The following is a 17,359-nucleotide window of genomic DNA, read 5'->3' on the forward strand; positions in this document are numbered from 1 at the left end:
GGCGCGTTTCGGACAACGACACGGAGATACAATCCGTGCGGAATTGGCCGGTCCGGTTCGGGCCGGTTGGGCCGTACCAACATGATCGGGGAATTCGGATTTCTCTCTGCCGCCCGACTTCTCTCTGCGTTTTTTTGGTCGTGCATTTTGTAATTTTTTTTTTTTTTCTGGTCCTTCGGATTTTTCGCCGTTTCGCTAGAAATACGCTAATTTCAACATTTTCGTTTCCATACGTACGAACGTAAAGTTCGTTAGGTTGCCAATGCTGGACCCTGGGAATGCGCGATGGCTTTGTTCCTCCTCGTCTTTCCCGTGCCACCAGTTCTTTCGCCTCGCTCGCGCCCGCGCGCGTACCCTGACCGCCCTTCACTCCGCTTCTCCTACTTCCATTCCCCCCTTACCCCAAACCTCAACAACGTCGCTGCCTCTCCGTTGTCTCTGTCTCCCTCGATCGCCCCGTCTCTTTTGCTCGCGCGTCTTATTGACCCGGACCCGGTTCTCTTCTCCTCTCTCTTCGATTCGCGCCGGGTTACCCGCACCGACTCACCCGCCGCCTCACGACAGCAAGGGTTGCCGGAGGGAGGTGGCAGGGGAGAGGAGAATGAGGGGGTGGGTGGAGGAGGTACCGCGGGGTAGCGGGAGGGACGGGAGGACAGGTCCGACGCATAGGTCCTGCGATGTACATTTTCATTTCATCTTCTTGGCGCGCTATCGAAGACAAAAGTAACGGAGAAGAACGCGCGCTTCGAGAGAAAAAAAAAAAAGCGGGAAAAATTTCGGCCTTTCTTCTGAGAGCGCGTGGATCGGTTTCCCCTCGTCCGGTTCGCGTGAATTCCAATTTGCGACTTCGCTCACGGAAAAAAAGAAAGAAAGGAGACGCGATAGATACCGGGATTGGCGTGATCCTTGCATTCCTGCGGTTATATATCGATAAAGATATAATAAGAGGGTTATGTACGAAGGGAGAAATGAGATTGCGTCAACGGCGGTGCTGGCAAATTGAAATTTACTGCGCCTTCGAGCAGCGCGACGGTCTTTGTTGAAAGATTTCAGCTAATTTTCATAGAAGATATTGCATTTCGATCGTCGCTTGGCGATTAAACGCGATCGCGACGTAAAAATCAAGCGAATTATTACAGCTTTGTACATTAATTTTTTTTTTCCAACATGGCGCCTAATGACGCCTCGCCGTTGCGTATGTAGATCCGGCCTCGGGAACCAATTGTGCGTGAATCGAGCCTCGCACAGCCTATCCTCGAGGACACATTCCATTCGCGGAACATGAAATTTCTTCGTTCTTCCGAAGGTTCTTCCGTATCGACCGACGAAGAGAGTGGCCCGCTGTCGCCGGTCGGTAAAGACAGCGAACGCGCGTCCTCGTCCTCGGCCTCGCACGTACGTGCGCGCGAACGGGAAAAAGGGCGTAAGGCGATGGGCGCGAAAAGCAGGAAGCGTCGGTCGTCCGATGTGGGGCAAATTCCAGCGAGCTAGGCGAGAGCGTAGCGGCGTAGTTAAGTCGAGAGGGATAAGGAAAAAAAAAAAAAGGAAAAAAGAAAGAAAAAGAAGAGAGAGCACGCAATGATGACGACGAGGAGAGTCAGCCAGTCGGTCGCGATAAGCGCGGCTTTCTCTCTTTTTTCTGTTTTTTTTTTTTTCTTTTTTTTTTCTTCCTCTTTCCGTGTGCTCCTCTTTCACTGCCTAAAAGTTGACCTCGAGTTTCAAGGGTAGAGAAGGGTTCGCAGTCGTTTCTGCGCCTCGCTTGCCCCTGTCCCCTCCTCGTATCTTACCGGTGGGATTGTACGGCGAGCCGCGCGCGCGGGGCTCTCAAATTCTCTACGAACGGAGAGAGAACGGAAGAGGAGAAAGCGACGTTGCCTGTAACGCGACGGCAGTAGACTCCCGCCATCCCCACCGGCAGTATAACGCCGTTCGATTGGCCGGTGCGCTTAGGTTCTCCTTTGTGAGCGGGCGGGTGAAAGCGTGCTTGGCAACGTCGCGAGAGTTTGCCGGCGTCCGCTGGAAGGAAGGCTAAACCGCCGCTGGTACGAGAGAGCGCGAACGAGAAAGAATGAGATAGGGATAGAGAAAGAGAGAGTAGGATAGAGAGGGCGAACGAGACACCCGGCAAAGGGGCGTGGGGCGAAAGGGGAGGCGGGCGATATGGAAGACAGAGAAGGAAAGAGAAAAAGAAAGACGGACGGACGGACGGGGAAAGAGAGGAAGAGAGAGATCGTACGAGCGCGTCCAGGCGGTCTGTTCTCTCGCCAGGTTCGCCCTCTGTGTGTGCGACGTCGCGTGTAGTGAGTCGGTGGAGGCGAGAGAGAAGCGACTCGCGCGCGCGTACGCTTCTCCAATGTGAAAAAGCTATTGCTGTACTACTACCATTGTACAGCCGCCGTCGCTACTAACACCACTACTTTCATCGCCGTCGTCATCGTCGGCGTTACCCGTCGGACGTGGTGCCGGCGTCGCATCGCGTCGCGTCGCGTCGCGTCGCGCCAAACCGGGCCGAATCCAAACCAAAGTAAATCAAAGGCCCGAGCCGAACGTGGCCGCGGACGTGTTTGTAGACGCGCAAAACCGGGGATACCGGCATCCCGCGCGACGCGTTCCCCACGTTTACGTTTAAGCGCCGTAAAGCTTCCCGTCATTTGAAAACGCTGTTGCTGCTGTTCCTGCTTTCCGACATTGTATCAAGGACGCCGTGTGTACACCCGTATCCTTGCGTCGGCGCCGCCGCCGCCGCCGCCGCCGCTGGAAGAAGGAACCACCGTCGACCAAGCGAGTTTCGCCGCGGGACGGTACCGGGGAAGAGAGAGCGAGGCGGACCGCGGACCAGACGGAGACAGAGAAACGGAGAAAAAGACAGAGAGAGAAAGAGGAAGAGGGAGAAAAAGAAGGCGTGAGAGAGAGAAGGACAAAGCGAGCGTGAGCGTTCGACGTCGTTGCTCCTCATCGTCGATGGTGGGGAGGCAGAGAGAAAAAGAAAGAGCTAGAGGGGGAGAGAGAGAGCGCCCTCCCCTACCCACCCGCCCGCTCGCCTCCTCTGCCCGCCGCCGTACCTACTCACGGAGCTAACGAACGGTCGAGCGTAGCGTCGAGTAGACCGCATCCCAAGTATAACGTACGTACGTATATTCAACGGGGAACTGAGGCTAAGCGCGCCGCGGCGTGTTCCACGCGCTGGTTACGCGTAAAGAAAAAAAAACCGCACCGAAAAGAAAAAACCGAAGGGAAAACGTTCCGCCTGCGTTCGTCGTTCGCGATGCGAGTAAACGAGTAAGCACGAGCGTTATAGTGATCGGTGCGCTTCTCGTGGCGGTGTTCAACCGTTGCCGTCGATTGAACGCGGTCGGTTCTGTGTGACAGTGACAACGCGTTTGAAAACGCGTGCGTGTGGTGCGTGTCTTTCCTCTTCTGTCCGACATCTAAGCGTTCGCGACCAGCGAGTTCCCCGAGTGTGCGAATGCGAGACGGATTCCGTGTACGTGCGCGAGCAAGCGAGAACAGAAAGGAGAAAGAAGGAGAGAGAAGAAGTAATATAGAGTTTGCTGTCTATGTGTACCGTGCGTGCACGCGGGATGTTACCGAGTTATGAGCGTGCGGGTGCGCGCGTGTGCGTGTGAACACTAGAAGGAGAGAAAGAGAGAGAAAGATAGAGAAAGGGAGGAGGAAAGACTCGCAACAAGAAAGAAAGAAAGAAAGACGGCCAGGAACACAGAGAGGGAGAGGGAAAGAGAAAGGGAACGTTAGCGCGTGCATGTATACGTGTGCGCGTGTGTGCGAGCAATTCCTCCGTGAATTTTTCTTTTCCCTCGTTGGTGTTGTGTCACCGGCGGGTAAAACGAGAGGCTGAGGAACACCGACGGGCGTACGGACGTACGTCACGATATGTCGGAACACCACCGCGTGGCCGGTGGCTGGGGCACCGCGAGCCCGGGTAACCGAGAAGATGCTTCCGGCGGTGCCGCCTGGTGGCCCTCGGGTCTGAACGCCGTTCAGGCCGAACAGCAGCAGCAGCAGCAGCAACAACAGCAGCAGCAACAGAATCTACATCAGCATCTCATGAATCAGCAGCAGCAGCAGCAACAGCAGCAGCAACAACAGCAGCAGCAGCAGCAGCAGCAGCTCGCGCAACAGCAGCAGTCGCAACACCATCCGGACAGCGTCCGAAGTACCGCCGCCGCGGTGAACCATCAACAGCTCTTCTCCTACAAAATGGCCTCCAGCTTCCAGAACCCGGCCACCACCGGCGCGACATCGAGTCCGGTGTCGACATCCACGCCGGTCGGCGGCGCCGCCGCGTGCATGAGGGGTGGATACGATTACAGGCTCGGTGCGGCATCGGGTCCTGGACAAGGCGCCGCCGGCGCCGGCGGCGCCGGTGGCGGCGCGGGTGCGGGTGCCGGTGGCGGCGCCGCCGCCGGCGTACCCGGCACACCTTCCGCACCGCCGCCCGGCGTACAGTGGTGGTATCCAGGCGGAGTTATGGACGCCGCCACACAGAACAACTTGCACCAGCAGTTGCAGGGCCAGCAGCAACAACAGCAGCAGCAGCAGCAACATCTCTCGCCCATTACCACGCAAACGTCCACGCCCCCCGTTATGTCCCCGGTATGTTACGACCGAGCACGACCCAGAGTAGCTTTACCCTCGTCGAGAAGAAAACAAGTATACATCCCATTTCGCGCGCGCGAACGGTCCCTTTCCCGCGTTCTCGCCAAGCGACCCTCGTACGTATTTCGCTCTTCCCCGTTACCGAAGTCGAAGCGTTCTCGCAGGTATACTTAATTCGGACGGCTACGATTCTTCAATCGCGACCGTGCTCAAGTATTCATATCTAGACTCGTGCTGACGATAGATAACGGAAAGTAAACTCGCGGCGAGCTGCGAATCGATACCTGCTGCCGCATTGTATTATAAAATTGAGGAACAAATATTGCTTCGTGTGTGGGTGCGCAAAATGTAAATACGAGGAGAGAAAAAAGAAGCCCGATACTGCTGCTTTTATCGTACGCAAATAGATTCCTCGCGAGCCAGCCTCGATTTAAGAAACGGCCGTCCGGTAACGAATTGGCGTTTATGCGATGCCTTTGTACCACGCTGTAGCAGTAGATACGTAGGCCGAAACGCGACGACCTCGCTCCTCACCCTTGCCCCTCTCGTTCCCCCTGCTCGCCGGCTTTACGGCCACTTTCGCGCGCTCGGCAAGCGAACGAGCGAGTGAGCGGGTGGCTATAATACGAAGATAGAGATACAGCCGGTTCGACCAGGTGGCCATGCGGTCACTTTTGACAATTTTTCCGAACGTCCTCGAGATATGCGGCGAAGTTTGTTTTAATGACGTTCTCCCCCTCAGGCTTTAGGTACTCTTATCGGTTCGTTAGGCATCTTTCAAGAAAACGTTTTAATCTTTATTTGATATTTTAATTATAATTCGAGAAATACGCGCGAACGGGCCACGGGAAAAGTTAGCCGAGAAAATTCTAAATTATGATAATTTTATTTTTCATACCGCGTATGCACGTCGACAAAATGAACGGTTGATTTCTTTCGTTCTTCTTGCTTGTCTTTCTCACTTGCCAATACGACGAAAGCTTTGTCTGATTTTGTCCATTGTTCCTTTCATCTTAATATGCGCTCGTTGTCAAGGACTTTTTACGATTGTTGAAGGTGCTGTTTAAATATTCCGGTTATCGGTAAAGGTTAATGAATTTTGGCCAAAGGGTTAGTAATTAGAAAAATAATGTCTTGAACAATTTTAGCTGAACACTCGCTTTACTTTTAATTGTCTCATTATTCCTGCGGCGCATATTATCTCTATATTTCTTTTTTTTTGGTATTGAGTGAATTTATATTTTATTTCTTCAGGCTAAAAATATCAAGCGATGGAGTTTACAATGAACTTGCTTTGCTGCTTGCATCTCGAGGATGTGTTAAGGAATTAAAATTCTCGGTGACGATAGGCACATTTATCGGGAGAAAAGCTGGGTACATTGGGTTCCCTTCGTTGTTCTGCGATAGGTTTTCGATAGGCACGGCGAAGAGGAGATCTAGGAACGTGATTGCGATAATTCTGATAAAAGGCGTGTGCATATTCCTTCGTATTCTTCGACGTCTTCTCGTAACGCACGTGTAAAAGCAGCTCGCGAGAAAACGCGGTATATTCACGTAGAATTCTCGCCTATCATCCTTTACATTAGCAATAAAAAGAAGTAAGTACTATTGGAGAGAGGAGTAATTTGTTTCGTGCAGTATTGATCGGTTTTTAGTGATCACCGACAGCAATATAATCTTGGTAACAAAATTTTTTTTGCCCATGTTTGGAATGGAAAGAATGGGGAACATTTGGAAATATGTAGAAAGAAAAATTGATTTTTTTAAATGTAATTTTTTGCGCGGTAACGAGTTAAGGAGAAAAAGAAATGTGTAGCTTATCTTATATGCACAGTGTTTCGATCAACTGTTTGCAAGTCTATATATTCTCCGGGTAGTTTTAACCTGACTTCTTTCGTACATAAGCTTAGCAATTTTTCTTATATGAAAGAAAAAAAAAAAAAAAAAAAAAAAGGAATTTTCCACATCTCGATAAAATTCGCGGAAAGCATTTTCTCGGTCATTTTTGTAAAAGGCAAACGGCCAGCTAATCGGTCGGTGTCCTTTGTCCGTATATTGGTGATATTCACGATTGTGTATGTGTAGATTCGAACGGAGGCGACAAAAGAGACGGAAACCTTTAGATCTCGGTCCTGTTATCTCGCACGAACTCGAAAGGATCTTCAACGTATCTTGCTATTCTGTCAAATATCGAGTTACATGTGGAAATAAAACGTTGCGATACACAATGCGAAAAAAAAAAAAAAAAAAAAAAAAAGAGCGAGAGAGGGAAAGGTAGAGAGGAGGAGATTCAGGTGATTCTCTGCCTCGTCATCCAAGTGCACAGTTGAGAGGTCAAAGAATCCCGATTGTCATCGTATCCCACCGGTCAGTTGATCGGCCCCGCATTTTCGCGTATTTCGTCCTTGCGTTTCTGTTCAGACTCGCGTGCGCGGTTTTCTCACCCCATCGCGTCCGACCGTCCGTCCGCGCGTCCGTCCGTCCGTCCGTCTATCCGTACGTACGTACATCCGCCGTCCGCTATTGATTCCGGGTTTCGCGCGCGGCCTTCTTCATAAGTGCGTTTGCAAGTCCGGCCGCGTTCACCGGTTGGTACCATCTCATTTTTCCTCGCGTTTCGCGATTTCGCCACAAAGTGTCGAGAGGTCTATTTTTTTTTATTGCTCGCCCTATGCTCCTCCCTTCACCTGTCTTTTTTTTATTAATATTTTTTTTTTTTTATTTTGCTTTTCCAGTAAAATAAACATGCGTTTGGGCGACGGCAAAGAAAGACTAGGAAAATACAGTTATCGCGGCTGAACAAACTTAAAAATTTGCCCGACACAATAGCAGAAAGATTCCAATTGACTTTGCGTAGATACGTCACGATCACCTTCGTTTTAGGATTGTTTAGTTCATATTGATCGGGACTGTTCGGATTTAAAATTTAAATTCGGAGGATGTCGGAAAGATATATATGCATATATTTACATGAGAAATATGTAAAGCGAATGTCAGACATGGGGAAAAAAATTACTTTCTATAATGTGAGAAAAATAGTTTTTGAAACGATAATGTCGTCGATTAATTGAGAGTTTTTTTAAATTATGAAAACGTTTTTTTTTTCGTAAATTTTATCGTGTTGATCGAGTTTCTAATTACAAGTTATAGTTATTTCTAAACGTTTTCTTTTTCTTTTCTTTTTTTTTCCCTCAAATCTCTTTTGGTTGTAGTGCTTACAAAATGAAATCAAAATGCCAGTTTTTTAATATTTTTTTACAAAGTGAATATAAATCCTCCGTCGGCTTATACCAATTTCTCAGTCTTGGTCATTGACACTGACGCTGAAATCAAGTTTTTTTCTCGCTATGAATGGATAATCGGAGCTTGTAATAGTGCGACGAAAGTGGAATCCCGCTCCGGAATGTATGCCAGACTATATATGAAAGTTCGTGATGAATGATTAGACCGATTACGTACTTTCGAAATAGTAATGCTCGAGAGAAATGACGCTATTTGTAATTTCGTACGATATCTTGGTCGGAAACTCTAGAGATTTTTTTTTTGTTTAAAAGTTCCACAAAGTCTAAAAAACGGATATTTATAGAAGATGAATATATGTATTCTCAGCAGAACCGGATTCAGCCGGCAAAAATTCCACCGTGTTGATGAATAATGAAATTTGTTCCGAGTTTATTTGCTGAACTTAAATATTTCATATTTTCGTAAAACCGCTAATAATATACAGTTTCGTTATATTCTTAAGAGAAAAATTAGTTGAGTTTGAAATATTTTTATTTAAAATTATATATTAGGCGTCAAGTTTTTTTTTTTTCTTTCTAAAAATAAACTTTAATTTCTGTCGATAGATAAACACTTTCCCGGTCTTGGCGCACGTCACGGTTTTCTCTAAATACAACGTCGATTTGTAAGATTCATCCTCAATTGTAGACCTCGGTACCGAAACTTCAACGCAATTTACGCTTTAATTAACGCGCACGCAGTAATGATTCCCGATACGAGTGCACGTGTTTCGAGGCTTAACGTATGTTTGTCAGTAACTCTTCAGGACGGGTAATGGCTTGTGTCTATTTGAGAGAGACCCTGCCGAGAGTCACTCTTAAGAATCGTACAAATGGACACTGTACTGGAAAAGTAAACCACAGAGTTACTTTCTTACACTTTTACTCTCCTTACACCTGACAATGAGAGTCAGTCGCTCGTAGATAGGCAGGATATTTCATAAGTGCGATTCCCGCGGTAAAAAAAAAAAAAAATAATATAAATTTACATAATTTAAAATATATTGAAATATTCGCGACTCGTGACGTATTAAGCTCGTCAAGATTCCGAGCGAGAGACCGCTTTTCCAGTTTCATCCACCACTTCCATAAGTTAATAAAAGTTCTCGTGCAAAGCGATGGCAAAGCCTTCGAGTGTGAAGTAACACCTGCCGAACGAATAGCACCCGCCGAGATCGCAATCGTGGCTCGCAAGCTCGAGGCTTTTCTCGTTTCGTTCGTTCCTCATTCGCCGTTTCGCGGAACACGCCTCGTCGCAGACGTTCGACTTCCGTTTCGTGTTCGGCGTTAATTTTATTTTCCACCGTGTCGCGAGACATAGGAAACCCATACGCCCGCGATGCCAATTGCCTACGGCCCGAGTGGCATTAATTTTTAATTCCTTGCACATCACAGCGGCATGGATAACGAGAGGAAAAGGGAGAGAGGAAATAACGCGTATTGTTTTCATTGTATTTCTTTTTCTTTTTTTTTATTAGTATTGTTTTTACTTATTTTTTTCAATTTCTCTTTCTCTCCCTTCCATCTTTCGGTTATTCCGAGCCGTTGGGTGAAAAATAGCTCCTAAGAACGCTCATTGTCCAAATTACATGACTGATTAATTAATTAATGACACCGATGTGGGCAATTAATTAATTAATTAGGTCGGACATATTTTATGTAATGCGATACATATTGATGCGCCCCATAAATAACGCGGGTTCTCGACATCCGGAACGGTGACCAGGCGGGCTTACGGGAAGCCTGCCCGCTGTTTTGTGCTTGCTCAGTGTCTTTAAAAATCCAAAGAGAAAATCCCGCGTCACTTATGGAGCGACTCGATAACAATGTCGATTCTACATAGTAGTTATTTTGCCGGCAGATCTCACATCCGCACGTAGGTCAACTAGATTTCCGATTATTTCTGCAGGTACGTGGTAACTATTATTATTCGCAATCCGGAGTAATAACGGTCGGTGTATTGTACGTATAGCACGTGTATAATTGTGCTATATCACGTCTTGCACACTTCAAAGAGCTCGAAGACGCCGAGAGAGCATGTTCGATCGCGTTACGTTGGCGTGTATAGCATAAATATACTTGACTGGTGCGTGCCCTAAGAAAGTCTCAGCTAAAAATGGACATATTGTTTACACATTTGTCCGCAGATATTTCGCTTGCTTTATTTTCATTTCTAAGATTATCAGTCGCCAACTCGCGACGCAACGTTCCCGCGAGAGTTTACATTTGCAAAACGACACGTGGCAAGACGTGTCCAGTATTTTACTATGGCATAAAATGTATAAGATTTAACTATTTTTATTTCCCTCTTTCTTTTTTCTTGTTCTTTTTTTTTTTTTTTTTTTTGCTGGTAGAGTTTAACTTTGATGGGGGCTAATAATTGGAGCGTGATAAAGATAAACAATGATCTGATAATGTGATTATAATTGTATAATGCCGATCTACATTTGTAATATTACCATTATCGTTATTACGGTATTATCAACGTACAACGGCGACGTAATAATTATGTACATAATGATAATATGTTGTATAATGCACGTACGTACAATGTAATGACCATTGTTACTTGACAAAATCAAAAACGTACGTTTGTACGGCGAGCATTGTTACGTGTGTCTCATTGTCAATGTGAGATCGCGGGCCGCAGCCGTTCATTAATTTAACACGCAAGTCACATTACGTAAAGTGCATAACGACGGTGTCTCAAGTTATCGCGGATAACTCGGATAAATTCGTCCGCGGTCAAGTCCAAGCCAATCTTTCGCATCACGATAAAAGGAAAAAAAAAAAAAAAAAAAGAAAAGAAATCCTTTTCTTTTTTCTCTCACGAGAATTCACGAAAAGGCGAGCAAATGGCACACGAGGAAATCCTCTTCCCATCACTTACGCAAATTTCTCATATATAAAACGATGACACGGCGCATTTTAACATCTACCTGTACGAGGTTTCTTTTCTTTTTTTTTTCCTCTTTCTTTTTTTTTTTATTTGAAAATAAATTTTTTCTTTGTGACTTTTACGAAACCGTTCTTCTGAAAATAAACAATTCTATATTTAAATTTCTTTTCTGATGCGAAAGTGGAAGATTTCTATTTTAGCTCTCGAGCGCGAAAAAAAATGAAAGATTTCTACTTCGGGAATTTCAAAATTTCTCTTTTGTTTTTATGCCAAAATAACGAAGCACTTCCGTCTCGGAAAATCTCCTTTGACACAAGAGCAAAAGTTATTGCTTACGTTGAGACTTGTTGTTTAAAGGTGTTAACAGGTCTTTTGTTATTCGTTACGGCAGCACTTTGTAATGTAGATTGTTTGCTTGGATTTCAGCACCCGATACAGCAGATACCGCAAAATAATCTTCAACAAAATAACGCTCAGAGTCTGCAGCGGGACAATATGCCGAGAGGAAAAGATTCGAAGCCGAGAGGGCGAATGACAGCGTACGCGTTCTTCGTCCAGACATGTCGTCAAGAGCATAAAAAGAAGCATCCCGAAGAGAAGATCGTTTTTCGAGAGTTTTCCAAAAAGTGTGCAATGAGGTGGAAGGTGAGATGCTTCTTTTTCTTCGTTTGTTCCGAACTATTTACGTAATTAATCAAAAATTAGATTCTTGTAGACTTGAAACGCATATGATTTTTTTTATATTAACATTTTTGTTGTGCACATGAATAAATTGCAGATAAATTAAAAGGTACTCTTGCTAAACGTTGAAATCAAGAGAGTACTTGTAAGTTGAAGTAATTTGGTAACGATCGCATACTTCATTGGACTCCGCATGCCGTTTTTGAAGCCCGAGGTGCAAGAGAAACAGGATGTATAACGTTTGCTCGAAAGTCTTCGCGATTTCACGGGAGTTTCCTACTTTGATCTTGGATCGCGTTAACACCTTGGCAGAAGAGCTGAGCTGGCTGCTGCTCTCCGCTTTCTGCTCTTTTGGCGAGGTGTGAACATGCTCTTAGTATTCGAATAAATACGTGTATTCGATAAGTCTGCAAGTACGTGGTATTTATGTGCGTCTTGCTTCGTTAAACCATTAATCTTCATCTCGTTCAGCAGAGATCAAGATTACTGATAAGGAAAACGGATCCGATACGTGCAAAAAGTCTCCACGCTGTCTTCAAAGAACGTCTTTAAAGCGTCCACTGTCCCGCGTGGCTGTGATTGTGTAACAGAATATATGTCCGTCGGGGAATACTTGTTTTTCTCAGTAATTGAACATTTTATCACACGTAGCTCAATTCGTAAGACCGATTGTATAAAAGAAACGCTAGCGCTATATGGATGAAATGTGTGTGTCGTAGACTATGTCGGACATCGAGAAGAAGCGTTTCCACGAAATGGCAGAGAAAGATAAGAAGAGATATGACACGGAGATGCAGAACTATACGCCGCCTAAGGGAGAAAATAAGGGCAGGGGCAAGAAACGCAAACACATCAAGGATCACAATGCTCCCAAGAGATCGCTGTAAGCCTTCGTCGTTGATAATACATAACGTATTTTGATCTCGTGAAAAAAATTGCTAATTAATTGAATATGCAAGATAATATTTAAGTCGTAAATTCTGAAGGATTTAAAAATCTAATTTTATGAATGTTGTTTTTTTTTTTTTTTTTTTTTTTTAAAGTAAAGTTGCAGTTTTTTAACACTTTGTTCAGAATTAAATTTAATTGTGAATTATTTATTTGTGATTTTTTTCAATTTTTACATATAAATTGACTTAATATATTACCATACTGTGCCATGTACTTTCAATAGAGAGCAACAGATAGATTTCATAATTAACTTTATCAGGTCTGCTTTCTTCTGGTTCTGTAACGACGAACGCGGTAAGGTCAAGATGCTGAATCCTGAGTATGGCGTAGGTGATATAGCTAAGGAATTAGGCAAGAAATGGTCGGATGCAGATCCCGAAACCAAATCTAAATACGAGGCTATGGCAGAGAAAGACAAGGCTCGATATGAAAGGGTAACGTATCTAAATTTAGCGTTGACTTATGCTTTTAACCATTAAGATTCTTAACCCGGTACTGTCATCATATAACCAAAGCTAAGTTATGATATATCTTGACATTAAAACATTAAAAAATATTTTTTTTTATTTCTGTACAACTCGCAGTTCTAATCCGAATAGATTTGTGAAATGAGAGTTTTTGCTTTTTGGAAATATAGATAAGAGATTTTTTTTTCCTCGCAGGAAATGACCGCGTACAAAAAGAAAATGCAAAATGATGGCGCTCCAATGGTGGGAAGCGCGCAAGTGAACCAAACTGTAATAAAAAGCGACAGCGAAGAGGAATGGAAGGATGACGACGAATAGCGGATGCACGTCGAAATTTCTTCATCTATCACCCCGTGTCCTTCATCCTGAAAGCATACCTCACCTACTGTACGTACCATTGACCTTAGCGTGAGCGTACTTACACCACCATCACTAGAAAATCGAAGCAACTAACCACCAATCAACCAAGCTCTTCAACAATCCCCACCAACCAATCTCCTAATTCTTTCCCCGATTATTTACGATAATGATAAAGTAATCCGCGCTAATTATGGTAATTATTTTAAAAGGAAAAACTGGTATGCATGAGTGATGCGCGAGCGTGAGTAAGAGAGGATCATAGTGTGACTGAACATTTGTACTTTAACATATTGATAGTAATGATGATGTAAAGCGGCTAGTAAGATAGCGGAAGATAATGAAAGAAAAAAGAAATAATAAGAAATCAGAATCACGAGTAAAATGCAAAAAGACGGAAGAGAACAGACACGGCAGATGTCCATAATTTTCTCTATCCGGATAGAAGGCGCAGGGGCTCAATCATTGTTGACTTTTTGCTCTGTCGACGCTATATTACGAGCTATATGTAGCTTAGTTTACTAATGATGAAACGCCGCGACGATGACAGCTTCGTAGCGCGGGGATCAGAGACAATTGTAACTCTTTGTCGTGTTTCTTTCGAATTTTTTTCAATCTTGCAAGGATAGCCTTTATGTGTTTTTATCTCACATTACTATCGACATAGAAGATAGATTTTTCTCGGGTCCTCATTCTTCAAAGGTGCAAGTCATGTCGCGTCGTTGCAAAATTTACATACTATATTTTTGGGGATTTCCTTCTTTTTTTTTAGTTCATTTCAATGCAGTTCAATTTAAGTTCTGTTCACTTATTGCCAGCATCGTTGACATGCCAGTTTGGCATGAATACACACATATATATATACATAAACACGCAAACACGTACAGACAATTGTTGTATATCCTTGTACAGAGAGCTTCATTCTTTCTTTCGTATATTTTTAGTGAATCGATGTTGAGCGCGCTTGATGGGGCATGGGGCCGCTTTACGCATATTTGCGAATATATAATTGATTTGATCAAGATACACACATGTCTCTTGTAGTAGTGTAAGTACGTTTAGAATTAAGTATACGTGTATCTTAACACAGAATTAAATTTTTGGCGACTCTCTATATCTAATTTTTTTTTTTTTTTTTTTTTTTTTAAGCATATACTTTTCTCGACATTACACGGCGGTGTTACAAGCTATGAGCCACCACGTGATTGAGCCTTAATTATGTAGCCGATAAATAATTGCTCTGATACTATCAGATTAAATCGGATATAAAACTGTATGCGAGAGAGAAAGGGAGTGCGTATGTATGTAGCTCGCAGCTTCTCTATTAGATCGTTGCATATGAGATGTCAGCCTTTTTGAAAAAAAGCAAACTTTTAACAATGAAATATTACACATATTTACAATTTTATGTAATTATAATACTGTATTTACGCGATTTGCAGTTTTTTCTAAGTTGTAATCAATATTTAAATAATTTGAGACATTTAGCACATTATTTTTCTATTTTGACAACTTTTGATTGGATACCAATATTAATATTATTGTTAATGTGTTAATATTACCATTATCATTAACTTAATTATTATTTTATTATACTTATTCTACATGAATTATAAATCTCGTCACTTTTTGACAAAGTAAGAAGTAATTATATATTAAAAAGTGATTTATGTTGTGTAAATTACTTAGAATGGATTAAGTGAGAAAAATGAATAATTGTACGCAAAATTTCCGGAATATAAAGTTGGAATGTACATTTTTTATATTTTTTTTTTTATCTTTCTGAGTTTCCTACATTTTTGGTCAACATGATTTCGCGAACGTCACTGTAAATCAATAATTTTCTTAAAAAAATGTTTAACTTTCTTATGTCTAACTTATATAATGCATTTGGAATTTTTTTCAGAAATTAAAGTGAATTATCGTTGTACATATAAAACCAACATTTCATGTGCAAGGGCCTAATATTAAATCAAAATTAATAGCACGATATTTAGCGTTTTGTGGAGCAATTCTTGCCGCGAGTTCTAAGTCCGGATCTACGATGGTGTAGTGAGTTTCGAGATGTAAGGATCCAGTCATATTCGATTATCCTTCAAATTTTCATGTGATTGATTAATTTTTTACGGTTTGAGGCTCACTACACCTATTGCAGACCCGGTCTAATACTTGTTTATCAAAAGGACGACTGTTGTATTCACGAAAATTCATTCTCTTTTCTTTTTATCACAAAAAGACACATTCGTGCTGTTTCTAGGCTGCCGGCGGCCTGCAGCCAAAAGATATTTTATCAAAACGAAAAAAAAAAAAAACTGATCATGCTTTGGCAAAAACGTTTGAAAACTGAATTCGACCTCGACTACCAAGTATCATTTTTACTTCGTTGTGTCTGTTTAAGGCTTACGGTTGCAGGAGCGTTATAATGAGTGTTGAACAAATAGCGCGACAAATATTAACATTTTGCCGATCGTCCGAGTAAATGTACCTACTTCATGATCTATTAAACAATTGAATAAATAAATGTATTCGTTTCACTGCTAATTATTCTAAGATTCTTAATTACTTTGTAAAGATACTAAAAAAGTTACTTAAAAAAAAATATATATATATGTATATTTTATTTAAGTGCGACATAAATCATAAGAATTATTCGGGATCTAATTTACCTTTGATATTTTATTACTAACTGAAGGACGTAATTCGCGCGGTTGGCAAAGTGTTTGTTCTTGCGTAACGTTAGAATCTATGTGCAACTCTCGTGCGACCGTAGTTTTAAGGCAGTACAAAGAACGATTTTTCTCTCTTTCTCTCTCTTCTTTTATCTCTCTCTCTATCTTTTTTCTCTTAGCCTGATATTGAAGTGGTCCCTGCCCCTTGTCATCGTCATTCTCCCTCTCACATTCGTTTTTAACTCACTAAAAGAAATAAAAGAAAAATAGTAGTAAAAGGGTAATACGTTCAAATCTCTCGTCTCGAGACTCACGTGAATGAATATAATAGCCGCCGTTTCCTTCGTTAAATCATATTTCCGGGAGTAATCGGATTAAATAGGAGATAAGCTCCCCGCGAAGAAAAGGCGGTTTCTCTGTCTTGTACTGCCTCGAGTCATCTGGTGTACAGCAGGCTGTATTATAATAAATTATTGTGGTTTCTTGTAATATTAACATTCCTAGATCCTATAGCGTGTACAGTGCATTCTAATCGCATACGGGATTTAGAGAAGGGACCGAGAGGAGCCGAGCCCGATAAAGTAACGAAAGGAACGATGGAAAGAAAGGATTAAAGAAAAGACAGACATAGGATCTCGCTAGTTTCTTCTTCTCATTCGTCGTTAAATAACGCGAGATGGGTATACATGTAAACGTATGAGCAAAAAAAAAAAAAGAAAAAAAACGAGAAAAGAAAAAGAAAAAGTATATAATATTATATGTTTATATGTACATTTACGCTCGTGCGTATCTATATAAATTTTTAGAGGCTTTCTTATGATTGGAACTGACCGACACGTTCGCACCCCTCGATATGTATTTGGCTCGCAGCCCGGAACGGAAAGTTTATCGCCACTTTTTCTCAAGACGTTTAAAATCTCACTTCGTTTTTCCGCCACCACCCCCTGTTCCTTTTCCCCCCCTCCCCCAAGTACATTGTCTTGCATTGTCGACGTACAACAGATTTTGAAAAAAAAAAAGAAAAAAAAATGCACGAAAAGGAAGATAGCAAAAGATGTAAAATTTCCGACTGATTACGACGAGTGAAAAAAGGTGTCTGAAAACCCGATTTCTTAGAGGGAGTTAGAGGACGCGGATGACAAACGACTGTAAAATATCAAATTGTAATATTTTAATACTGATTTGCAGATGTGCATAATTTTAACATGTAGCTGGTTATAAAAAAAAAAAGAAAGGGAGGAAAATATGGAGGAGTGAGCGAATTGTAGTTGATGCTAATTGTGTGAGGCATGATTATCCGTTCGACGGGAAAAAAAAACGATTAAACGAATAAAGGGAGGGAAAACGAGGAAAAGAAAGCAAGGAAAAGGAAAAAAAAAAAAAAGTAAAGGCGGAAGAAGCGGGAGAGTTTCAAAAAGGATCACGACATGAATTTCC

General features: G+C 42.8%; 1 protein-coding gene across 1 annotated transcript; it reads left to right on the top strand.

Annotated features, from left to right (window-relative positions):
• The first annotated feature begins 3,063 nt into the window (after positions 1 to 3,063).
• LOC139102145 (high mobility group protein DSP1) lies at positions 3,064 to 17,311 on the top strand. The gene is made up of 6 exons (XM_070655857.1): positions 3,064 to 4,614; positions 9,760 to 9,807; positions 11,224 to 11,442; positions 12,198 to 12,361; positions 12,689 to 12,863; positions 13,092 to 17,311. The coding sequence occupies exons 1-6, from the start codon at positions 3,892 to 3,894 to the stop codon at positions 13,212 to 13,214; spliced, it is 1,452 nt and encodes a 483-aa protein (XP_070511958.1). The 5' UTR covers positions 3,064 to 3,891; the 3' UTR covers positions 13,215 to 17,311.
• Positions 17,312 to 17,359: the final 48 nt, after the last annotated feature.

Source organism: Cardiocondyla obscurior, linkage group LG04, assembly GCF_019399895.1.
Source record: "Cardiocondyla obscurior isolate alpha-2009 linkage group LG04, Cobs3.1, whole genome shotgun sequence".
Taxonomy (NCBI): domain Eukaryota; kingdom Metazoa; phylum Arthropoda; class Insecta; order Hymenoptera; family Formicidae; genus Cardiocondyla; species Cardiocondyla obscurior.

Bases quoted from the DNA above. Each gene is read 5' to 3' on its own strand.
- LOC139102145 (XM_070655857.1), top strand. From the start codon at position 3,892: ATGTCGGAACACCACCGCGTGGCCGGTGGCTGGGGCACCGCGAGCCCG. The intron at 4,615-9,759 runs GTATGTTACGAC...TTTTGCCGGCAG, and splicing joins CGCCCCCCGTTATGTCCCCG to ATCTCACATCCGCACGTAGG. The intron at 12,362-12,688 runs GTAAGCCTTCGT...TAACTTTATCAG, and splicing joins AATGCTCCCAAGAGATCGCT to GTCTGCTTTCTTCTGGTTCT.